The sequence below is a fragment of the Stegodyphus dumicola genome, chromosome 8, assembly GCF_044657685.1.
Source record: "Stegodyphus dumicola isolate Sdum_Otavi_A_Nest chromosome 8, ASM4465768v1".
NCBI lineage: Eukaryota > Metazoa > Arthropoda > Arachnida > Araneae > Eresidae > Stegodyphus > Stegodyphus dumicola.
This window is the reverse complement of record NC_140775.1, coordinates 168,475,656-168,502,178: the sequence shown is the minus strand read 5'-3', so window position 1 is coordinate 168,502,178 and position 26,523 is coordinate 168,475,656. Positions and strand designations below refer to the sequence as shown.

General features: G+C 33.1%; 2 protein-coding genes across 2 annotated transcripts in view; both read left to right on the top strand.

The window, feature by feature from the left end:
• The window catches only part of LOC118205238 (uncharacterized), a gene marked incomplete at its 5' end in the record, with an annotated part of 146,283 nt that overhangs the window by 85,890 nt on the left and 33,870 nt on the right, over positions 1–26,523 (top strand). Inside the window, one exon of the mRNA XM_085823051.1 lies at positions 19,214–19,492. Within this exon, the coding sequence (XP_085679177.1) occupies positions 19,214–19,492 (279 nt within the window). The remainder of the gene's footprint in view (positions 1–19,213; positions 19,493–26,523) is intronic.
• The window catches only part of LOC146996028 (uncharacterized), a 32,832-nt gene continuing 31,347 nt past the window's right edge, over positions 25,039–26,523 (top strand). The window contains exon 1 of the mRNA XM_085822887.1: positions 25,039–25,168. The gene's annotated coding sequence lies outside the window, so the exon portion shown is untranslated. The remainder of the gene's footprint in view (positions 25,169–26,523) is intronic.

The window sequence follows — 26,523 nt, the reverse complement described above, 5'->3', positions numbered from 1 at the left end:
CGGTACATAGAGTCATCGAATTTTGAATAACGTAATCCTCCAACGAATATGAGCATGTGGAAGACCAAATTTGAAATTTGAAATTTGTTTTATGATCGATTTCCTATTTTTTAAAACTTTGACGAATTTTTGATTAACAAACTCAAGGATTTCAAAGCGAGCAATGGCAACGTTGTGCAGAAAAAACATTTTTATCTCCAGCGCGTGAGTCTCTGTATCGGAAATTCTAAAGATAGGCTCGTTTTAAAACTATTTTGCGATATTGCTGTTGCACTGGATCTTATGGTTTAAGTGCGAGGAACATGATATTTAATAAAGAAAGGTAACACACAAAATGTTAAAAAACGCCCCTTTGGACGTAATTTAAAATCTGAAACATTTCAGATTTTTTTTTTTTTTTTTTACATTTTGTTTATTATTTTCTGGATCTGAAAAGCCGTGATTAAAATCTGCTGTGGTATTACGATTTAAAATAGTTATGATTATTGAATAAAAAATGAATTATATTAACGTGCACTGTATGTAGAGGTGAGCATTAACCCTATTGTCTGAAGTGAAAAAGTACCTACGCTTAACTCTGTGAGAAATAATATGCTGCAAGGCCAAACTATATGTTTTTGAAGCAAGAAATGCATTGCTAAATATATTAAACATATCTGAAAATTAGATTATTAAAATCACTTGTTTTAAGACTAACAACATTAAAACCCATTTTAAAAACATTTATGTCATTTTATTTTGTTCATTGAATTAAATAATATGGAAACATAGCGCAGCGCATTACAGATTTTATGTGTGCTTTTTATGTGCACTCCTGCTAAAAAAAGCAACAAAGGTAATGCACGGAATCAAACAATTATTTAAAGGATATAAGTGAAACTGATTCAAGAAAACGCACACAAACTAAGCCTTAGGCGAGATTCGAACCCGCATATTGGAGGGCAGATTAATAGACAGCCTGCTCTAACTGCTGTACCATACAGGGCGACGAAAATGACAATCTCATACCAGGATTTTTTGTATAAAATGATAGGCTTGTCTTCCCAGTTTCCGAATGTTTGAAATTCTAAACTAACTGGAGGGAAAAACATAACAGGAGATTTCGCTGATTATTTTAATTTATTTTTCTCCAATTTAGAAACAAGATATCACTTTAAACTGCAAAAAGAATTATGCAATTTTTATTTCTGAAAATAATGCACAGATACTTTTCAATTTCAATAACACGAGAGAGGTTCTAAACATTAATTATATCTCACACGAGTTATTAATACAAGTCAAAGTTATTTGATCAGGACAATTCTGGTATTAAAAATTTCCATTTTCTACACACATATAAAATGCATGTTTAGTTTTAATAAAACCATTTTATATCTTTGCTTCTCATCCGAATAAATTTTCTAAATAAACACATTTCAGACATAAAATTGAATAACAGACACGGGATTTCTGAAGTTAAACAGCATAAAAATGTATGTTATGCCATGAAACTATGGTTTCTAAAGTTCTAAGTGGCTATACTAACAGATTTGAGAACATTATTCAGTTTTTATCATTAGATTAATCAGTAATAACTTTTACGTTAGATAATATATTTCCTGTTGCTTGATATAATAATATGAGAAACTAATTAAATCAGAATTTGTAAAAAATTGTGTGCTAATGGTACGGTTTATTATGTAATGTCATGCTGATGGTCGTCTTAATTTCTTTAGTTTCCGCTTTTAGGTGATGATGGGTTTGTTTGCATGCTGTGTGTTTGTATAAAGTAATTCCTTGTCCATTATCCTTAATTCATGGTTTTTACGAACGTACAATGTATTTAGTTTTATTTGCTTTCTTTGTCTTTCCTTTTGCAACGTGATAATCCAGCAAATTTTCAAGTCGGGGTTCACGATTGGTTGTGCTGAATGTATTTCATGATTTCATTAAGTTTCGTTATATTAACGTTTTAGTTACTCAGATATTATAGCGTAGGTTTTCTGAAGAAAACTTTAATCTATCCGTATCTGATATCGTGTCTAATCTAATTGTGGCTTTCCCCTCAGACACGGCTGGGCATCAGATCGTTCTCGTTTGTGGTTGCTCTTACAATCTAAAACCGACTAAGGGTCATATAAGCAGGCTGTGCTCTGCCCTGATATTTCTGCCGCCTATTATATTATTATAACTCAGCTTATCAAATGCAAAATTCCAGAATTAACTGGAAACTCAGTTTGTTCATTGACCATCAATTATAATAAAATCGTGACCATTTTTTTTAATTTATGCTTATTTTTTAAACTGGAAAAGAACTGTTAAAATCCATAACATTTGATGTTGTTACTAATGTCTCCTTTCTACAAAAAGTCTAATACTCTTGTTAGCCTTAGGTTTAGAATCCCAGCGAATAGGCTTGTTGCATGAGTGTTTTGGTGATTTCTCCCAATGCATGATACGAACGCCGTGTAATATGGCACGAAGCAATTTCTCATGAAATATTCTTCAAAAAGGCCTCCCTCCTCATAGGTTAATAAACGTAGAGTTAGTTGCTTTACCTTGATTAATTAATCTAACCTAAATCTGTTCTTGTCCGAACAATAATTTTGTACTGAAGACTGAAAAGTCAGAAATCAGCATATTTCGTTGGATTTAATAGGGGTAGATAAGGTTCATCTTACCTGAAATTACGATTTAAAGAAATATGGAGAAAAAACGTGGCAGAAATCTGTGATTCAATACTACTGGGGCAAAGAAAAGGTGGCAAGAACCTGGCACCACCATTTACACCTGCGTACACTCAAGAATTTAGAAAGCATGTTTTGCGTGCCATACGTGTGCAAAAATCTTGCCTAAAGCTAAGAAACACGAGAAGTTTCAAGTCTAAAAAAACAGGTGTATCCTCTTAGACTCACGAATCTGCGATGGATTTGCATTTTGTTTTCTAGCGAAGCTCCTCGCTACTTAGGTAGTCATGCGAAAGCAGTGCGTTGACGTCAGTAAGTCACCTCTCCAGTGTCTCAAAAGCAAACTTTATGTGTCGAAAGAAACGAAAACAAGTACATATTTGGTAGCAATCTGAAGTTACACAGGTTTATAGCAAACATGTTTTACGCCAAAAATTAACGCCAAGACCAAAATTAGACTTTATAAATTTAAACAATTAATTAAAATTGAATTAATTGAAAAATTCTAATTGAATCTAGTTATTTCTAAAATTAATCTAATGGAAAAATTTCTTTATTTTTAAACTTCAGTTTTATACTTTATGGTTTCTTTTTTGTTTGACAAAAATGAGTCACTTGCGCGGCCAGCCGTGTTGTTAGATACTTCTTATAAAAATGGAAAAGTATATAATTATGTTAATTGTTTTAACTAATAACTTCTTGGGCTCAGCTGTTAGTTCATAATAATAATCATGAAGAACCTCTTTCATTGCTTTTAGAAAGCTTTAACACTAACAGACAGATTAAATTTGAAAGAAAAAAAATAAATAAATAAGTTACGATTAGTCGAACTGTAGTTCACTGGCGCACGCGAAATAAAAATGTTTTATTTAAATAATAACACTATACAATACACATATCTTTTAAATCTCCGAGTTTGTTGAATAAATTTGAAGGAAAAATATATTACGCTATGTCGAGTGGCAGCACATTTATCCTAAATCGCTGAATTTATTATTAGCCGGAAAGGACTATTAATCTCAAAACGCGATTTTGCGTTGTTTCACTTTAATGCTTTGTTTGACTTTTCATTCGAGTCTGTTGCCATTCGTGAAAATGTAAGATGTTATTCCTTCAAATTCAGTTTGTCTGTCATTAATTAGCAAACTAAGTTATTTAAAAGCAATAGATGCAGTTCTTGAGAATAATATTTGTTTAAATTTTAATCTCATTCATTTAAATAAAAATGCGTCTAATTCATGATGTATCTAATTAAAAGCATTAAATATTCTTATAGAATTACATTATGTAGTTTCACTTTTTATACATATAGAAGATATATAATTTATATATATTAATATTAGTTATATTAATATATATAAATTATATACCTATATTAGTTAAAATACATATTCATATAATATCCTATAAAATGTTTCATTAATCAACCAGAGCCATTTCTTTCGATGAACCATATTAAACTTCGAAAGAGTCATTTGGCCATCTTTGAGTTAATATCTGAACCTTTCAGATATTTTTGAAATGGAATATTTTTAAACCGAATATGAAACTAATAAAAAACAGTTTTAAAATTTTTAAAATTTGGTGGCTGTAGTTGCTGCTGTTTTCCACAATGGCAGGAACATAAATACAAACGCACACACAGATACTTCACTATCTAATAACAGATAATCATTTTTTTTATTTTTGATCTTATTGCCTTCGCAGAAGTTTTAAGTTAATTTACCGAAGAAAAAACATGTACAGAACCAGATGTTTAATATAAACCAGTTTGAAAAAAACTGTGTTTTACTATCAGAGCAACGCGTGAAACGTATTCTGCAATATAAATTTTTTTCCAGCTTTAGAATGTCCTAGATTTCTTTATTTCAATTCTATCAGCTTTTAATGTAGGATGTCCATAAAGTTCCCAAGCAACTTTACCCTAGTATTATGAGCATTTAATGAAGCTGTAAATTTGTATAGTGTTATTACAAGTATATCAAAGTTTTTTCCCAATATTTGTATACATATGCATAATGTGAGAATTTGGAGATCTGAAATTCCTCATGTCACAAGGAAATTAAAGCGAAAGGTGTTTGGTGTGGGATGATGCATCACAAGATTTTAGGAACTTTTTCTCCAGTGAACGACCAATAACAGCCCGAAGTTTACCTCAATACATTGATTAATTAATTTTACCTGTAACTGGAGGAGTAAAGTATTATTGTATTAATTTTTATACATTTAAGGTACTTTTGTAACTGGAAGTACATGTCTACGAACAAGATCGCGAAAATGTACGCTAGATAAGAAATTTTGTGGATGCAGTGTATTATGCTCGCTTGGAGACATTTCAAATATGTCAGTCTAAAATCAAATGTAGGTGTTGGTGGTAAACAAAAAAGGGGTGCATGATCTTCTGATCTCATTGTCTGAAGCATTTGTGATCAAAATCGAACTTCCTGTGACGTGAAGTAGCCATGTAAACGAAGAAACTTTGATGTTAGCAACAACTGTTAAGTTGTTTCGATAGCAATATGACCACATCAATGGGAAAAAGGAACCACAACTTGTATATGTATCTATTTTACGATCTTACAAGTTGAAAACCTGATTTATTACTATTTGAAATAAGGGGTATTATAGCACATATGAAATGGCTTTCTCTGGAAAAACATCAATTATGTCCTTCAGGAATCGAACCCAAGAACGTTTGTAAAGTATATTTCAGCCTATTACCAATGGAGTTGTTAGTAGTTGACAATTGAAAAGGGTTGCAAACAAATGAAGTTTGAGATGAAACTCGAAAACCCTTCTGGAATCCGGAGTTCGCAACTAGCAAGTGCAAAGTAAGAGAAATTTATAGCATTTAACAATTATTGGCCAATTTCTGTAAGACGTACGGCTGTAAATGTATCATCTTTGAATTGTATAAATTAATAAATGTAAAACTGAAATTTATGTCGAGGGAAGGTTAAAAAAATCAATCATTTGTTCCATAAGTTTGTTTAGACTCATTATAAAATGTATATAAAAATTAGACTGTTTAGATAACATTGTCGAAGAAAACTTTTTAAAAAAATTGTTTATCATCATTTTAGTTGCCAATCACAAAAATTCCATTTCAGATAAGGTGTCATTAGAAAGTATCATTAAATCTGTGAAACATAATAAACGAACGAGCGATAAAACAAGGCATGTTTTTATTAAACGACTTTTGTGAACTCCTGTGAATATAGTTAAATATTTGAAACAATCTGAAGTGTTTCTAAAATTTGTGGAAGTATCTGTTACGTTGTACTCTTAAATAGTTTGCTGACCATCTAAAATGCTACACCATGAAGAACAAGATATGGCAAAGTCATACTTATTGGAGAAATCGTATAATATACCAGCCTGAAACTGATTAAAATTAGAGCTGTATTCAAATTACGGAACACGAAATGTAGCCACATGCGTACTGATAACTGCTATATCAAGCCGCCCCCCCCTTAGAAGAAGGTTGAAAGAAGAAGGTTTTTGATGTATGCTTTGGGTATGTTAGGCCATGCTGTTTCTATGTGTTGTCGAAGATCATCGCAAGTATTCTCGGTTTGTATATGTTAGGCCACTCTTTTACCGATCATCGATCAGGCCCATCTGGTATGATGTGACTAATGGAAAATTGATTAACGTTGCATGCTTCTGTAGTCACACACTACTTTGTTGAAAATTGACGGCAAGCAAATCTTGAAGGTAACAGAGGACATTCGGCTCCAAAAGCAAGAAGTTATGCCTTCAGAAGTGTAGTGGTAGCTGTTGAATGTGTTGGAATTGAGTATCAGGCGAATGTGATAGTAATCTCCAAATCATAATTGAAGATGACGCACTACTACAGCAATGCATATTCTAAAGATCATACTTACTGTCAATACAAGACTGATGTACGACCATTACAATATTTTACGTAGAATAGAGAATCGTCTGAAAGGACATTGGTCTGCAATTTGTTTTCCGTATCCAGCTTCTAAACCGTCATTTTACCTCCATAGGCCTGTAGTGCTCAGCTTGCAAAGATACGTCCCGCCTCTTTAGATAACTTCTATTAGTACATCCTGACACAGATAATTATACAAGACACTCTAATTCTTGCGCTATGATTCTTGATTTTGCTGTTTGATCCTTCATTATTACTACATGCTTGACATTCGCCAATGCTTGTAGATAATGAGCACAAAGTGCCTGAGCTCACATTCGATGGTATGACGAGATTTATGCAATTGTTCTCGCCGATCTGCCCGTCTCATCTGCACACACAAATTCCGTATTCTCATCACTACGGTATTATTTTGTTCAACATGAGCATTGATTTCTTGGAAAGATAATCAGCTGCCTGTATAAGACACAAGTATTTCTCTGTCAAACATGGAAATATGTTCGAATGATTGTAATCATTTTCGCCCGCAAGCATCCCATGCAAAACAACATAGAAAAAACGCACAATTACAAGTCATAAAATTGTTCTTTTTTAATAGTCTTCCTGAAGGATTTATCGCTGTTATGTCTGCCGATTACCAATGGGTTTTGCAGCCACCAGTGACCATTAATTTTGGAAAACATTTTCATTTAGTTTCATTTAATTTTAGTAATTTTCAATATTTTTTACATAGTGAAACATCTGTAACCTAACAGACTGGCGGCGGCAACCATGGGTCACAGATGGCCTACTGCTGTCACCGATATCCATGGCTAAATTTACTTCATAGCCTCTCTTTTGTTACTTATTGGTCCAAGGGTGCATTAATTTTCATTTAATATTATATTGATGTATAATATAGGTTTATAATGATTACAGGTACCGTCAACTCATAGATCACCAGTGACCCACAGCCTTCAACTGCATTGTGCTTCTACTTAATTTTGATTTAAAAGATCTATCTGAATGTATGTCTGTGACCCGCATCGGTGATCGATGGGTTAGCAGCATCTAACTCTTAATTCGTAGACGATTGTGTTTCGATATAATGTCAAAAATGTATCTGAAGTTATTTAGCCACCTCACACCCGTCATCTGTATAGGTTGATCGTAACTGAACGGCAATCTGCAATTCACAAGCTGCTAACAATCTTTACAGTTGGCACTTTTGCTTAAGTTAGAAATCTGTCCACATTAACTACAGCATTTCATAACCTTGACTTAAAAGTTAACGGCCAATAACTGCCAACCTATAGTTGAATGGTGACCATCAAAGTCACCTGTGCGCTTCGAGTCAACTTTAATTTTAAAATGTATCACAGTCTACTGCATTGCCGCATATCGGTGACCGAGAGTGACCCTTAACCGCTATGTAATGTCTTGACAGATCCAGTGGCATTGCCTAAGTCATCAAGAGTACGACTCAAGATTTTAAATTTGGAGAAATTCGGATCATTAGAACGAAAGATACCAAATTTTTCTCAATTATTTGAACTTGGAAAATCTCCGGTGTTGTGTTGTTCTAAAGTGCAGTGTGATTAGTGTGTGTTAATTTACCCGTTAATTACTAATATTTATTTACAACTTATGTTATTATCTGTCTTATAATTGCTTGCTAATATTTATTTACAACTTATGTTATTATCTGTCTTATAACTGCTCTGCATCATATGTTTCAATTAGTATAACATATGCAATGTTACATGCGTGCTTTATATCTGGTATGCACCATGTGTTTTCACTAGTATCACAGCTTTATCTCTGCTCTGCATCCTGTGATCTTATCAGTATTATCACGCGTTTTTATATATCACATAATATGACATCTGCTCTGCATTGTATGTTTTAACAACATTATATGAATGCATTATTTGTGCTCTAGTTGGTAGTCTGTGAGTATCTTATGTGCATTTTAAGAGTTTTTATGTGTACTGTATGTCCTAAATGTTATAAGTGTTATGTGTTTCAGGTTATTCAATGTTGTTTTGTGTATTATGTCTTATATTGTTATGTCCCCTATGTTTTTTTCATTCTTTCTTTTTTATTCTCTGTAACCACTGTAATACTAAAACTTTCAAATGTCGTACACATCAGTCGTAATGTAGACTATGTCAACTGCCCTTGTATGGCCATGTAACTTTCTCATTAAGATCCAAATAAACTCCCGAGGCAGCCTCATGAGGCTCCAGGGAGTTGTTGCCTTTAGATAGTGGAGGACGCGGGGCATATGCCTGTTTACTTATGTTAAACATCAGGCACCCTCGTCCTCCGTCACCTGTCTAATGTCTTTGGTAATCACCGTTGTGCTTTAATTCAATGTTACTATTAACATCTACCTGAATATACTAAATTACTGCACAGCAACGACCTATGGATAGACCCAAACGTTGTCCTCAGCATTGAGGTGAATAAGATCCTTGAATGTCAGCTATATGCATCATTTTAACTTTAGTACACTCGCCTTTGGAAATGTCACTATATACAACTTTGCATCGCCTCACAGTGGTGACTCACAGACTACAGTCACCCATAACAAAATTCTTCTTTTCGTTAATTTTATGGACGACGTTTGTTACACTACAAGTTTTGCTAATCTATGACATCACTGACTCACGGTTTGCTCGAATGCAAATAATCCCTACTCTCCTTGTGCTTTCGTTTCTCCCACTTTTGTAAGTGAGACTAAGTTATTGAACTCAAGCGTCGTAAAAGCTTGTTTGCCTGTTCCCTTGTGCTTTCGTTTCTCCCACTTTTGTAAGTCAGACGGAGTTATTGAACTCAAGCGTCGTAAAAGCTTGTTTGCCTGTTGACCTTGAATTGACTAAAAACCGTGACTGTCACCAAAGTTCTCTGGTTTATTTTAATTTTAAATTTTCTCTACAGCCTAACAGGTGAACTATTGGTTGACCTACTAATTGTCTGAACCTCTAGTGACAGACATCAACCGCGATCAAAAATTTTCAAGGGGAATGGTATCTTTTGGTCAAATTATAAATTCAAAGAGGATTTTCATTTCACTGTAAAAGATGAAGAACGAAATTACGCTTCAGATATTGTAGTTTTATGCAAGCAATTTCATGAAAATAGACGTCATTTGTAATGAAAGCAAGCATGTTTAGGTCTGCTTCGCAAGTTACTTCATTACCTAGTAAGAATTCGATAGTAACAAGATTCTATCAATCCTGGCAATTCAGCATATTATCAGTATACAAGCGTTTTCACTGATACTCAAAATTAAGAGAATTCTCACATTTGGTCGATTGTCTCCGGAACTAACGAACTATTGAAATTTGGTATGGATCTAGGTTCTTATAATGCAAAATGATATACCATATAACAGTCATGCTATACCTGCATAATATTACATAACGGCCATTGGCGCAGGAAGTCTAAGACAAACGTTTCAAGATCAAAAACAATGACTAACTGTGAGGATGATTCCTTCTAACCGTCATAAAGCTCTGACGATGTGAGTTCATACTTGGGATGAGACAATTTGTGAGTGTGAAACAGAAGTGGCCAAAAGGTTCCAGTCTTGCAGCAGCATTGTTTTCTTCTGAAAATTTCTGGGAGGAGTAAGGCGAATTGCAACTGTTCTCCTAAGGGAAGTTCATTCTTGTTTCTAAAGGATTTAGGTATGGAGATTTGACCAAGCCATGTGGCTAATACTTTGCAGAAAACATCCACTAGAATTGCTTTATACAGACAAGCGCAGTCATCCATAAAATGAATCGACAGTGAACTACGCTTTTGTTAAATATAAGATTATAAGATCTGGTCTGTTTTAAGAAGACCTGAAGTTTGCCAATCCTTATTTCTGCGCATAAGCAAATCGTTTAGCATATTGCAGAGAACTTCGTCTTTTGCTGTTGTCTTTAGTGAATTTTAGTAATTGTTTTGGTTTCTTGTCAAAATTATTTTCTGTATTCCCAATTTTTGCATTCCCATATCCCCTAGCTGTCAGATTCTTACTCACAGCGCCTTTTCATGTTATTTTCAAACGATCTGATCCCGCGGACACTTAATGTTATTAGTACAGTTCATTATAACATTGTATCCCCAGTATTTATTATATTTATCTCATTATGTCTATCTCTTATTTTTGTTGCATAAAAGTGTGTCCTAAGTTTAATTCATGAATTTCAAATTGTACTGAAATTATATTGTAATTTCTTTTTGCCGTAACTTATTATTTTTAATACATAATGGATATAGAGTCTATGGTGGGAATGCACGATGTACCATTATAGGTAAACTCTGGATCCTCTAGAAAGCTTCAAATGCTCATCTCCTCAACCTTTCTTTGTAAAAACGTATAAAGCTCGTAATTGTCTTAAAGTTAGTTATATATCTCCTGGTTTCGCCTATTCATCGATTCAGCTTAACCACTGATTTGGGAGAGAACCAGAAATCCACTTTCTATTCTCGAATACGGAAGAAATGCACCAGATTGGCAGCGAAGGTTTGATGCGGATATCATGTTGGCCGAGCGCACAGCCTTTCGTGTTTATGGTTAATGTGGTGCTTGATTTTCTGAAAAGGGAGGATGTTAATCGGAGGAATCGGCCAAACATATCTGCAGATATAAACCCTGTAGAAGATGTCTGGGGTGCTCTTGGGAGGGCAATTTTAACTCACCTTTCGCTTACCAGAATCCTCCACGATTTGAAAATAGCGTTCTTGTAAAGTAGGCTAGACTACAAGATCTCTTTTCCAGTATGAGGTTAAATTATGAGAGCTCTACGATTGTTAGGTAGGACCACATAACCGATTAGCGTTCTTTTTCATGGTTTTGAAACCTCTGTTTCAGATCTTCTTCCACGATTAAGACTTATGCACGATTATCTTGAATGTTACGACTGATGTATACTATATATTTTGCATTATATAAAACTGTCCATACAAAATTTCGTTAAAATCTGTCTAATAGGTCGAGAGATAATAGAACAAATCCGAAATTTTTTTGAATTTTAAACTTAAGTATCACATAAAATGGAACATCTCAACTATCAAAGAAGCTCGAATGAGGAACTAAAATTAGTTACCTGAGAAAGACGAACAATTATGTATACTAGTTCGCATCTTCGCATTTTCCACCTTTCTACGAATGGCTCAGTTCAACATATTATTGTCTCTACGTTTATTTCTAGCATTTGCAAGGTGTTCACTGTCTTAATTTTGAAAGATGAGGTGAATGTGTACAACAAATATTTCTTTTGTTAATTCACGCTGGGCATTTACCTTATCATTCTTCCTTTAAATTTTACTTTGTGGTTTGAGATTTATGGTATAATTTGATAAATTTTTCGGAAGAATGTTAACGCTCCAATCTCTTCCTAAGTCGATTATATGCAATATTGCATCAGTTCCAATGCATTCGTCCCATGTACGATTGTTCAAAATGATTTTTAATGCAACTTCTTCTTTTTTCAATGCACTTTGATGAGTTTGGTATAAGGGAAAAAATCATCAGAAATAATGGGCAATTTGGTGCAGCAAACATAAAGAGCAATCTAGCAAAAAATAATTAGATTCCAATAGATTTGCTTTATAAAAGTGTGTGGTAGAATTAACCCACGGTGTCTAAATGGGATTGAAGGAAATGAAATTTGGGGGGATATATTGTAGGTGAGGACTTTATAGAAGGACATATATTCCTCTGCATAATCAATTTAATTTTCATATTTTTGTTGCCCATAAACGTTTCTCACTTGAGTAACAGCTTAAACTCATCCATCGTTTTCGACTATTTGGATTTCAATAAATCTGCATAAATTAAAAAATCATTATTGAAATTAACGCAGCATGCTTTAAAATGTTTATTTTTTAAAAAATTTTATTGCTTAAGACTTTTAAAAGTTATTAAAGAAAACTGACTGCTTCTGTAAATAGGTATTTCAAACTCAAAAATTTCAGTTGCAGTAAATGTCATCGTAGGTATTCTGCATTTGTTTTTGGAAGGTTACGTTGTATCGTATAAAGGTTCCATTTATGTAATCAAATGGGCTCTGGAGGCTTTATTGCAGAGGAACGTTATCACAGAAGGTAACACTTAACCTTGTCTTACTTCAAAAAATGAAAATCAATAAAAATCTAGAGAATTTTGTTGTCAGATTTCATAAAATCCTTCAGATTTTATATTACTCTCAAAGGGGCGTTTTATTCATTTACACACACACATTTACGTTTCGAGAGCATTTGGGGTAACGCCCCTTCCGGCTAAAATATATAAACACAGCATATTAGAATTTCCACAGAACAGTTTCAATTCCCGAAGTACCTCTGGGAGTTAAAAAAGCTTTTTTTTCGTACTGTGTTGCCATTCCTCGCTTTGAAATTGCTGAGTTAAAAAAGTTTTTTTTTTTCGTACAGTGTTGCAATTCCTCGCTTTGAAATTGCTGAGATAAAAAAGTTTTTTTTTTCGTACAGTGTTGCCATTCCTCGCTTTGAAATTGCTGAGTTTGTTAATCAAGAATTTGTTAAAGTTTAAAATAATATGAAATAAATAATAAAACAAATTCCAAATTCGGGCTTCCAGGTGCCCATATGCGGTTGGAGGATTACGTTATTCAAAATTTGATGATTCTTAGTACTGTGGTTTTATCACAAGAATGCATTAATCTAGTTTCTTCATTATTTAATTCTTTTAAATGTAATACGGGGCAATACTATTTGTTGAAAAAAGTATAAAAAGTGAAACGGACATTTATAGTGAATCGACGCAAAATCTCATTTCGAGGCTAATAGCCCTTCTGGACTAATGACACTTCGAGCTTGTAATAGTAGTAATAAAAAAACTTCGATTCCTAGCGAAGATTGGATATTTCTAGGCATTAAGAAATTTGTATGACATCATAATGAAGATAATCATTGCAAGTAATGGATAAGAATATTAAAAATCATGCTTAGTATGTTATATGGAATTTTCACTTTCCTCCGTGTGTGCTGTGATGGTTAAACTTGTAGCACGCCCGGCTAGCATCGGAAGATCCCTAGTCTGAATCTCAGCAATGACATCATTGATTTTCAGGTTTGAAAAATGTTAGTAATTATGTAGATTTTCGCAGAAAATTTAGAAACTGATTATGGAAATGAAATCTTTCGTTTTAATTGAAAATTACCCAGAAAAAAAAAAAAAAAAAAAAAAAAAAAAGAACTTTGTTTCGCATGAAAACAGCAGAAACTTAGTATTGTTATAAAGCTTATCCTACGAAAAGAATGTAAGTATGAAAACAAGAAACAAACATTCATGTTTACTAAAAATTCTTAATTTCACATGATACAATTCATATATTTTACGGGAGCTTATCTCACTACGTATAGTAATAGTTCTGATTTGATTGTATGTTTCTGCAATATAGCTTTTCGTGTTCAATTATATTGTTGCCTAAAAGAGAAGCTTTTTTTTCTTATGCAATGCTTTTATAGCATTGCTCCACTGATTGGAGCATTGATTGCGGTTTGATCACCAAAAACTAACGGCATCGATTTCCATATATTTCAAATCATCATCTTTTTATTCATATCATTATGAGTGTTAAAATTTGTTTCATAAATTTATCCACTGAGTTCAGTTCAAAAATAAGCTTTAAAAATTATGCAGTGTATCTTAAAATGGCTTTTTCCTGCATCAAGAAATTATCCATGAGGTATTACATTAGGATGCCTCTTCTAGCACTTTTGGTGCTTTCCCGGCCTTTTCAAGAGATTAAATTGTTAATAAAATTAAGCATATTTATTTAAAACTACAAAAAAAGCATCCCCCATTCCTTTTCAAAACTCGAAAAACACACATATACATTAATTTGGCTTTCAAATATTTTCTAACGTGTTTTATAAATTCCACAACAAAAAGTACAGAATGTTGGTAAAGAACAAAACCTTGAATAAAAGTAGTTTTTTACACTCATAAACTAAAATTGAATACTTAACAGCTACATAAAACATTGACCATGTTTTCAGCTTTTCTTTATTGGCATTTTATTTTTCACAAAAAAGTTCAAAATTTTTCCTAAATATATATAGAGAGAGAATTTAAAGTTATATTTCGTAATTTGCACAAATTATACGACCAGTGGTTTCGGATGTAAAGGTCGGTGAGATATTTTATAAGCACGAAGTATGTTATGAAAACTTAAAATATCTTACGGAAAAAATTGTCTCAGTTTCATTATAATATTTTCGCTAACATATATTCTGAATTCTGTCTTTTCCCCGCGAAATTTTCTGATTCTAATCTGAGACAAACCTAAGAGGAAAAATAAAAGAAAAAGATAATCACAGGAAACATTTAGTAATATCCTACGGTTTTACAATGAATTTAATAATCCTAACAATATCGCGGATAGGCAGATAAGTATACTGAATATCAACGATATTAATTATAAACAAGATTAAAATCAAGATAAGAAAATTAAGCATTAATATATAAAGCAAAATCAAAAGCAAATTTTCGGATCACGTTGTATTGAATTAAAATATTTTATAGTCCTCTTAACTAATGAGGTTCGCAATAATACATAATTAAACTTGGGAAATGTTCTTCTGAACATCGAAGAGTTTATAAAGAGAAAGATTGTATTGTGTATTCTGGTTGCGATATCAACATGCAAATCTGAAAATAAGCAGACATTTTCTGATAATTATAGTTTCTGATAGTACTTTAATTTAAATACGCAATGCAATACAGTATTACCCAAAACATTTGCTCGGAAAACGTAAATGAAAATTAAGGTATACTATCTCGTGTGGGATAATTTAGTTTTTAAAGGAAGTAAAACATTCATTTGCAAATGGTGTTAACCGTCAGGGCAGATGGCCTATAGACACGTTAACTGATTATTATTAATTGATTATTATAGGAAGTTAAATTTTGAAATAAAACTCTTGCAACTAAAAGTATAAGTTTGAAAAAGTAATAAAATTTAGCGATAAATATTTGAAAATGGTTAGCCCGAATATTCTACCTACGCATTGCGCCAGATGAAACTTCTGACGCATCAAAAGCAGCTGCGTCTTGGTATTCAAGCCCCGCCTGAGACACCGAGAAGGCTCCAGAGAAACATGTGACGAAATTGTTGAATTAGCTGCACTTGAGTCACGCCAATGAAAAGCAAAGTCACGATTTTCGGTGTATAAAAGATGCGGTTTCTGGACTGGAGATCACACATTCGAGAACAACCCAAAGCGATTATTAGCCATGGGGTGGATAACTCGACTCACCTTCGTACTTTTCTTCACCTGCACGCAGATTTACTCTGCTTTAGGAGCTTCAGCTGACGTATGGGGAAATCCTGGAACGGCAGAAGGTCTCCTTCAGGCATTTACTCAACAACTGCAAATGTCTGGGGCATTTTCGTATGACCAAATGGACGACATATCATCCATCAGCGATACCATTATGGACGCCATCGAGAGAAGTGCTCGTTCGAATAAAAGCTCCAAATCCAAGCTACAAGCTCTGAACATGGCTTTCGCCTCTTCAGTAGCAGAAATAGCCGCCTCTGGAGAAGGAGGACAACCGCTGTCAGTCAAAACTGGAGCAATAATGGATGCATTGGCAAGTGCATTTATGCAAACAACAGGCATGGTAGATCAAGTATTCTTAAATGAAATGAATGAATTGATAACCATGTTTACTCAAGTCAGCGCAAACGAAATCTCCAGTTCAGGTGCTGCCGCTTCTGCTGCCGCCGCTTCCGCCGCTGGGGCAGGAGGTATGCTTTTTATTTCAGTTTTGATTTTAAAAACATATTTGAAATTTTTGAATATTAATTTTCATTTAAATGTGATATCTGTAAAGAATCGGGCAATGAAGAGCATTACGTGGAAACATATTAATATTTTACTGATATCAGGAGCGAGTTTAGTAAAAGGATGTTTTTAATATATATGATATTTTAAATGATTTTAAAAGACTGAAAACATTTGCCAGGAAAACGATGGCGAGGATTAATCATAATAAGCTTGCAGTAGGGTATTTAATTTGAATTTTGGCTTTTAGTTATATTCTTTATGTCTGTTGAAGGTGATGTTTCTGGCTTGCTCTGGCGCAGTCCGCAAAAAGGCCATAGGGCGACGTAAAGTCGGCCAGGAGGGTCGGCCTGCGTCCCTCATATCATATCATATTTAAATGCTGCAAACGTATTCAGAGTGGTCTTCTAATCATGTCTATAACGAAAGCAATGTTCTGAGCTGTCTGGCTGTAATAGTTGAAAGAATTTCATACAAACGTTTCTGACAACTCGATCACCATTAACGCAATTGAATGTTATTATTTTATTTGAGGTTTAAAATGCTAATTTAAAAATTATCTTTTATTTTATTTTTATTTCATGCCATTTGCTTTCATGCACGGAAGTTGAAAACTTTGCGCTGTCCACAATATATTTTTTCTCGCTGCGAAGCATTTTGTACTTCTTCAGCAGTTTACTCTGCTTTAGGTCTCAACATTTCGTTTCATTGCGAAGCATTTTGTGCATGATTTTGATTGCATTTCGTTTTGATGAACGAGGGTTTCATTAGAATTTTTTTTACGTTCTTGACTGTAAAATAAGTCATCTACGTTTAAGATCTAAAATATAATTGAGTTACTATGTATCACCACGTGAAGATAAACATATTAGACACGATCATTCTTTCGAACTGATGTAAGACAGGAACGAAATGTCTAGAAGCAACTCTTGGTTAGTGTTGCCACCGCACAAAATGTAATAACATTGTTTTTCATTCTACGTGTCTTTGCGCGTATTTGAGTGTTAGAATGCTGCCATTCAGAAAGGTATAAATTTTTCGATTTGTACTTCGAATTGAATATTTGTTTTTTATTAATAAATTCAGCAATTTTAAGTGTATACTGTCAGGCGGCGAAACAGAGAGTTTTTGATATGTCTATCAAACAGCCGCCTGCTTGCTAGACATACAGACCTGCTTGTCGATACTAAGGAAACTACCATTCGACAAATATAGCATCTTTAATGTAACTATCAGATTTAATGAGTTGTTAGTGATTAATAAACTGAACGATTAAAATCAGCATACTGACAATGTGTGAAACATAAGCCTATATATAAAATTTTATGCACATAAATAATTCTCAAAATATTGCCGTTCGATAAAGTATAAAGGTTTTAAGTTCGATCTTCCAAGATTAAGTCGTTTGTTGTGGATGTATAAACTAAAAGAAACAAAGGCAGGTCTTAAAATTTAAAACTCTAGTTTGCTTTCTTATTTATTTCTTATCTATATAAATTAAAATATATTTGTTTTATAATAAACTGATGATTTTTATGAATGTGCACTATTCTACGTTCCTCCATATTAGGAATGTGCAATCCCACGTTGGGAATCTCTCCACATTAGGAATGTGCATTCCCACCTGACTGACTACGATTAGCTACATTGTTACTTAATCACTTTTCAGTCATATAGTTCAAGAAAGCTATAATATCCACCTATAAGCTATAAGATCCAAGAAATATCTTATAGCTTATAGATCCAAGATACTATAAGATCCAAGAAAACTATAAGATCCAGAACACAGGAAGTACATTTACGATATCCATATTAGAACGTGTAGTTCATTTAATTCTAGAGGGGAATATTTTCATAAAAAGAATATTTCCACTTTAGAGCTAATAGTTTAGAGCCCTTATAATTTACAGCTTGGTCAGTGTATGTACATATAAGTCACTGTCGTACTCATACACGTAGGGCATCTAAAAAAACTCGAAATCATGGTTTACGTAAACAGTAATATATACTACAAGAGGAGCATCCGTTTGCTCACGTATATGGGAAAATTAGATTCAGATCTCTAAAACAGGTGTAAAACTTACCACAGGTTTACACTTTTCAGTCTTTCACGGAACATTTCTAGGAAATTTAATAATTTAAATATCACATATGTTTCCCCGTGATTATTAAAAAACTTAACTGCTTTCATATTATCTTTTCTTTCTGTCTAAAGCACAAGTTTAAATGTATACCATAAGATTAATATGGAGCTACAGTTTGATTAATTCAAATTTGATTTCTTTATTTATGTATTATATAAATCATAAAACATTTAACTTTTCAATTTCTCAAGATAATGCTTTAAATAATTCGTTGCCTTAGGTTAGATATTTAGATCTTTCAAGGGATTTCAAATATGCTATTAAATCAAATTGTTTAATTACTTGTAGCAGGAATATTCAACACCTCATTTAAAAAATCGTATAGGTAAAATAATATTCACAGATGTTTTACATATTCAAGCGTCATTAATTACATGCAGTATGGATCAGATAGAGTACATTTTCAAAGTCATATTTTAAGATAGAAACACATCAGTGTTGAAATCTAGAATGAAATCTTTGCTATGCACATAACAGTGTTTTTCACGAGTAAACATTAAAAACTGTAAAGTTTAGAACACCTCAAGTATTTTTATAGCAAGAACTAGAAACTTTATTATGAAAATAATAAATAGAAACTTTATTATTCTCGCAATGTGATGCTGAAACATCACTCATAAACCTATAATATTCTAATATTTCATACTGTTAAAATATGCTGTCAACGCGTTGCCAAAACTTCATTTAAAATATAACATGTGTATTTCTGCAAGGCTATGGAGGTAGAGGATATGGTGGTGGATACGGAGCTAGTCGTGCTGGAGCTGCTGCCGCAGCAGGAGCTGGTGCAGGACCACAAAGACAAGGCCAAGGAGCTGCTGCTGCTTCTGCTGCTGCCGCCGCTGGCGCTCAAGGTTACGGAGATAGAGGTGGATACGGAGAAAGTTCTAGTGCTGCTGGAGCTGCTGCTGCTGCTGGGGCAGGATCTGGTGCTGGACCACAAAGACAAGACCAAGGGGCTGCTGCCGCTGCTGCTGCCTCTGCTGCAGGAGGTATGTTACATGTCCCTAATCTCTTTTTATATTTAGAAATTTCTAGAAATTATGACACCGTATGGTTTGTCGATCACAGTATGGTACAGAAAGAGGCGCAGCCCCCCATCCACCTAATCGATTTGATTTTATGACTTTTCCAGGGGGGCGCCAAGTTAAAAACCACATAATAAATTACACCCATTATGATATAACCTAATGGACCTTAACGGCACAATAATAATTAAAATAAATAGAATGGTTAGAAACTAACTAAACAAAAGGACAAAACACAAGACTCAGACCATGCTCTATCATAAAAACATTAAACACATGTTAAATCAAAATTCCGACATTAACATGATTATTATTAATAAAATTCATTAATTCCCTAGCAAATTCAAATTCAGTGTTTTTCCCAGTAAATGTATTAATATGTCCGAACTTTTGTTTTATATCATAAGTTAAATCACATTCTTTTACAAAATGTTTAACTGAACCCGTAACTCCACAATTATAACATAACTCATTTTCTTGTAGACCGAATCTCTTTAGGTACTCAGGGAAGCGTCCATGTCCTTAAGATGCAGGCAGCATGAAATACATTTATTATAAGTAGGGATCAAATTATAACTGTAATCCATTTTTCTATCAGACTCATTCCAAACCTTTTTCCACATATCAATATAAAATTGTTTTATTTTATTTACAAGAATTCTTCTGGATGGTTGGACAATGGAACACTCCCCGGATTCGCCCAAAACTGCCTCCTTGACCAACACATCGGCCCTTTCGTTACCCAAAATCCCAACGTGGGACTTAACCCATTTAAATTTCACAACATGAATTTTGGTGATTTCTTCATAGAGACATTTAATATCAACAATTAATGAGTTTTTACATTCGTAATTTTTAAGGCCTGGAGACCAGACAGACAATCACTATAAATTGATATTTTATAATAGATAAATAAGTTATCCTTTATCCATCTCAAAGCATAAAAAATAGTTATCAATTCTGCCTGGAACACTGAATTAAAATTTTCCAATTTAATTTTATCATTGTAAATTTCAGTACCATAGTAATATACGACATAAGAAAAACCTATCTTACCATCGATTCCAGAACCATCTGTAAAAATGTCAATTTCACCAAATTCAACAAAATGAAATTCATAATCAATAATAACTCTTTTAGCAGGGTGTATACAATAAGGATCAAAGTTATAAAAAGCAGTACAACAAGGAAAAAATTCTTCATAATGAATAAAATCAATCTTATTAGTAGATAATAAAAATTTATCGTAATAATACCTATAAAATATAGAAAGAGGCGGTGCGCCGGCCAAGATGCAGAGAATTTCGGATGGAGTAGTTTTGAAACACCTAGTCAGTGACAGAAGCCAGGGCCGCTGAATTGTTATTAACTTATTCCTTATTCTTTGGAGTTCCGCCGCCCTAGAGCCCCAACTACCTATTCCATACATTATTATAGATATGACAACAGCATTATAAATCATTCTGAGTATATTTCTTTTAGTAATCAATATTTTTTTTGGAAAATTTCTTTTATAAAATAATAAAATTGCATCAGATTTCTTCTGAATTTCTTTAAAATGAAGTTCGAAATTTAATTTATCATCTATAATTACACCCAAATATTTCATGTGATCTACTCTTTTCAACAGGGTACCATAGAATCTTAGCCTGGGTGGTCTAGTATATTTGCCGGCCCTAGGGAAAAACATATATGAAGTCTTTCGCAATTTAAAAATCAACTTCTCATCCTCGGCCCAGTTCTTTAGAATATCACTCACCAGTTGAAAACGCTGTTCTAATTTTTCTAAAGATACATCATATACTACATATAAAATATCGTCTGCATAGCAGATCACATTTACGTATTCAGGAAGAGAAACATTTAATAACTTAAAAATAACGGCACTCCAGAGCAGCAGAGCACTAGGCGAGCCCTGAGGGCATCTTTTATACACATTTTTAAAAATTTTAAAATCAGCATCATAAGAAAATACAACATTTCTGTTATTAAAATAATTACACAAAATTGCAAAACAATTTTTAGGTATTTTTAAATTCTCAAGGGTGGAGAGCAATGAATTCCATATAACAGAATCAAAAGCCTTTGAAAGGTCGAAAGAAACAATTATCACATGAAAATCTTTCTTCTTTTGAAGTATAGTGTTTGTTAAATCATAAAGTGCATCATTTGTTGACCTTCCCGAAACAAAACCGAACTGTCTATTTGAAATAAAATTATTCTCCAATTAAAAATGATATAACCTGTTGGTAAGCAATTTGTCCAGAACTTTTCCAAAGAATTTTAATAAACAAATGGGTCTAACTGCCTGGTCACCCTTTGGAATGAATATTACTCTTGAGATCTTCCACACTCCCGGAAAAATCGACAAACTAAAACATTTATTATAAAGTAGAACGAAAAATTTCTCAAAATTTTTAAATAAACATTTAACCATAACAGCATGTATACAGTCAATTCCAGGAGCACTTTTATTTCTCAATTTTCCCACAACATAACGAATCTCATCTATAGAAAATAAAACATCATCAGCACCACAGTTTGGAGATGTTAAAAGTTCATCTTTAACAATACCATCCTCAGGATTTCCACAATCAAAGTTTTCCATAAAATAATCTCTAATAACATCAGAAAATTCATCAGTACTCTGCTCATCTTTCCTTATAATCATTTGGGAAGGTCTAGATTTACGTGTTGCCGATCGAAAGTAGCAATCATAGTAGTCTTTATTATCCAAAAAATGCTTCATCTTATATTCATATTTTGTCTTTTTAATCTTTTTTCGATAGAGAGCCATTTCCTTTTTATATAATATTTTCCTTTCTCTTCGAGTGTCTTCATCAATTTGTCTAACTTGATAATGTTTTCTTAAAGCCCTTATTCTTCGTTTACATCTCTGTAAATCAGCGTTCCACCAATATGTCATCTCTACCTTCCTTTTACGTAAAATTAGATGTTTCTTAGCATTCTTTAAGTTTTCAAATTCCTCAACAAATTCATCAAGGATAACAGGATCATAAATTCCATCCAATCTTTTTCTCATCTGATCTATATTTGGTTTTAGTTTTCAGCAAAATTTATTCAGTCTATAAATATTCTTTGTGAACACAATATTTTTATAATATATTGGCTGGACATCACAGATTTCAAAAGAGACATACCGGTGATTGCTTAAACTTTCCTCTTTATAAATCTCCAGTTCGGTATTAAATGTCGATAATGAGGAAGAACCTAGGATTAAATCTGTCCAATCCTCCCCGACAGCAGATACAAAAGTTGGTAAAGAGTCCATTTGATTAAATAAAATCATATCATTCTGTATTATAAAATCCATAGTTAAAGATCCCCGATTATCAACTATTCTTGCCCCCAGTTAAAATTTTTGGAATTAAAATCACCAATAATAATAAAATACTTATATATTTCCAAAACCTGTTCCAACCTTGTTAAATGTAAATGTAGATTTTCTGCAGGGGAGAAATAAACGGACACAATTCCTAATGTGTCCATCCTTAAAGAAATGGCTATAATTTCATTCATTTTACAATCGACAATAAATTCACTTTCATCATTTGTGACAATAATGGCTGATCTGCCTTTCTCATCATATACCGCTCACCACCCTTTATTTAAATATGGAATCTTATCATTTATAAAATAAGGCTCTTGCACTGTAATCAAATCAAAATTTTTATCTAAAATATTTTCAACCGCGGCCAACTGGCAAGCTGCCACCGCACAGTGATTCAGATTAATATTTAATATTTTCATATCCAAGGGAATAATAAAAAATAAAACAATTACAAATATAAAATTACATGCCATAAAAACAGATAAAGCAGTTAAAATAATGACAAGCACAGAAAAAAAAAACAGCCCAATCGCAGTTATAGTTAATTAAAATCCAAAACAATACTATTCCAATAGACGCAAATGTTCAGAAATAAATTTAATCTCACGCTTATAAAGTTCACAATCCCTTGCCAAAACATGATGATGCACATCAAAACGAGTACCATATTTCAAATTCGAATCCTTACAGTTAGCACATATTTCCTTTTCTTTAATACAATTTCTAACTACATGAGATTCTGAACACTTGATACAAGTAACATCATTTTTACAATGTTTAGTGGTGTGTCCAAATTTGAAGCAACGTAAACATCTCTTTGGCCTAAGATAAAGTTTTGCTACATAGGCCTTCCATCCCACACGAACTCTGTTATCCTCTAAAATTGAGGATTGACACTGGGGATCCACACGAAAAACTCTATGAGTAACTTCACTTGATTCCTTACATTTTATCCTAAATAATGGACGCACACAGTCGCCAGAACAACCACACTCACTCCTCATTTTATCAGCAATTTCATCATCTTCTACATAGTTGCACACATTATATACAATAAGTTTTGGCTGTATAAATCTTTTTTTCTGTGTATACAACTTATCTTTTAATTTTTCTTTAGAATCAATTACATTTTGAACCATATCAACTTGTTTACTCTCTTTAAATCTCATAACTAAATCACCGTTTCTTTTAACAAAAGAACTCATAATCTGTGCATCCATATCATCAGGTTTTACATTCACAATTAATTCATCATAGACATCAATTCCAGGCATCGCTGGTCTAACAACTAATTCATTTTCTTTCCAATTCTTATTATCCATAAATCCATTCTTTTTATTCTCTTGTTTATGTCGATTTTCCCGAAGAGTACTTTTAATCTCATCGATGCCCCGTTTAATGTTCAATAAAACATCCGTTTTCGAATGTATAAAATTATCTTCAATACTTCTTAAATTCTGTGCAACAAGTAATTCAACAACTTTGTCGATTCCCCCTGCCAATCCTTCAGTAATCTCACGTGAGACCCTTCTAACTTTTAATTTATCAACAAATTCATAGAGGGCCCTAACAGCAGAAAGAACGCTTCCCAATTTATCATCATCATTTAATTTTTCATTATCACAATCCATCTTTTCTTTCGTTATATCAGAACCATCTAATATTTCACTATCAATACCTGTAAATTCTTTCTCAACATCATTTTTCAGTCGACTCATTATAACAAAACAAATAAATATCAAGATTACAATACTGCGACAGGGTTGTATATAATATATTCAGAATTAAAAAATATTTACAAATCTAAAATACAAAGTAAATATATTTAAAAACAATATAAATCACAAAAATGGTCTGTATCACACAAAATTCAAGTTTGCAATCTTTTAAAATTCACAAAACAGCAGAAAAAACATTAAATTTTAAAATATAAATGTTCTGCGCCAAATTAATAAATCGACCAACGGGCTAAAAATTACATTCAATAATGCACCAAAAGATCGATCAGTTATTCCTGGTAATATTCATAAACTCAGATCAAGTTTTTTATCAATTGGCCAAAAGTCTTAAGTAGGAAGTGCAAAACACGAAGCCCTCAAAGGTAAACAAATAGCGGCCACATTAAGCCTAACGTCACTCAAAAAGTTTAAGTGCAGATATTAAATTAAATATAGGAGGATACGGACGTGGTGCTGGTGCTGCGGGCGCTGCTGCTGCTGCTGCTGGAGCAGGAGCTGGTGCAGGACAACAAGATCAAGACCAACAAGCTGCTGCCGCTGCTGCAGGAGGTATGTTATTTGTCCTTTACATTTGCAGTAATTTTCCGAAATAGAACATAACACGAGAGTTTTGAAAGTGTCTACAGATATAAGAACCCAGTCTGAATATTTCGGACTTAGAACCCTCAATTCTTGTTTGCTTTTCTAGGATATCAAATATTCATCTGTCGGTAAAGAATATATAAATTACGAAATGGGAAATATTCTTTCTCTTACACTCAAGGTTCGTAACAGAACTTTGCCAATATCGTTTAATTAGGTTTCACTAATTTCTAAGTTGAATTCCGAATTCAATTTAATTTTCAGTCATTATTCCGCGAATTTCTTAGATATGTTGTGATCGAAAATCTTTTGTCTATCAAATATTTTACTTCCACTAAAATTGCAGAATGTACAATCAACTCTGAATTTGAACTGTTCAAAACTAATGGAAACGTACAAAGACATTCCATTGATCATTTGGTGTAATTGGAACCTTGCTGCAGTTTCAAATGCTAACACATATGATTTGTTTTGCTTTATACGGGCTCAGCCCTTCCGCCTGATTTGTTGAACCTTATGAAGAAAAGCGGGCGCATCCCTTTCAACAACAAACGACACGAGCCAGCGAGCCGGTCGTGTCCAAGTAAAACTAAAATTAATTTAGCAGCTTAACAATAAATAAATAAATAAATAAATAAATAGAATAAAATATAAAAACTAGCAGAAAAAAACACATTTAAAGAACGTCCCGGAAAGCCAAGCCTGGGAACTGAGTAACATAAAAATTAGGATAATGCAAAAATAACGAAATTATAAAAACGACCGTGAGAACTCTTCTCTACGAATCTCAAGACATCACAAAATATAAATAATAAAATCAAAGAAAATTGGGTTAGTAAAGTAAAGAGAATAACACGGCACATAAAAACACATTACCCGAGGAAATATTATGTACTAAGACATATGTATGTAATATTTCCTCGGGTATCCGACGAATATTCTGAAAAACCTTCAATTTTACGAATTCCTATTAATCTGTAATTTTGAGAACAGCTCTCTATAATGAAACACAAAAAATCCTGAAAGAAACATACAGCAGATCGCGTAACTCATTTATTTTTACATAAGAACACTTTCAATAAAACCAATATTCGAATTCAATGATATTTATTTAGTTTCGCTGTATTTTCATTCGTTGCGAACGCCGTATTTTCTAAGTCACTGTCCTACTCATGTCATTATTAGTAATAAAAAAATTCATTTTTTTCGGACGACTGTAATACGACATCAGAAGCACTTTGTATTTCTTCCTTTACAAAACACAAATAATCTACGATATCTAAAGGTGCCGTAAAAACTTAGCAAGGACATCCCATATTGTT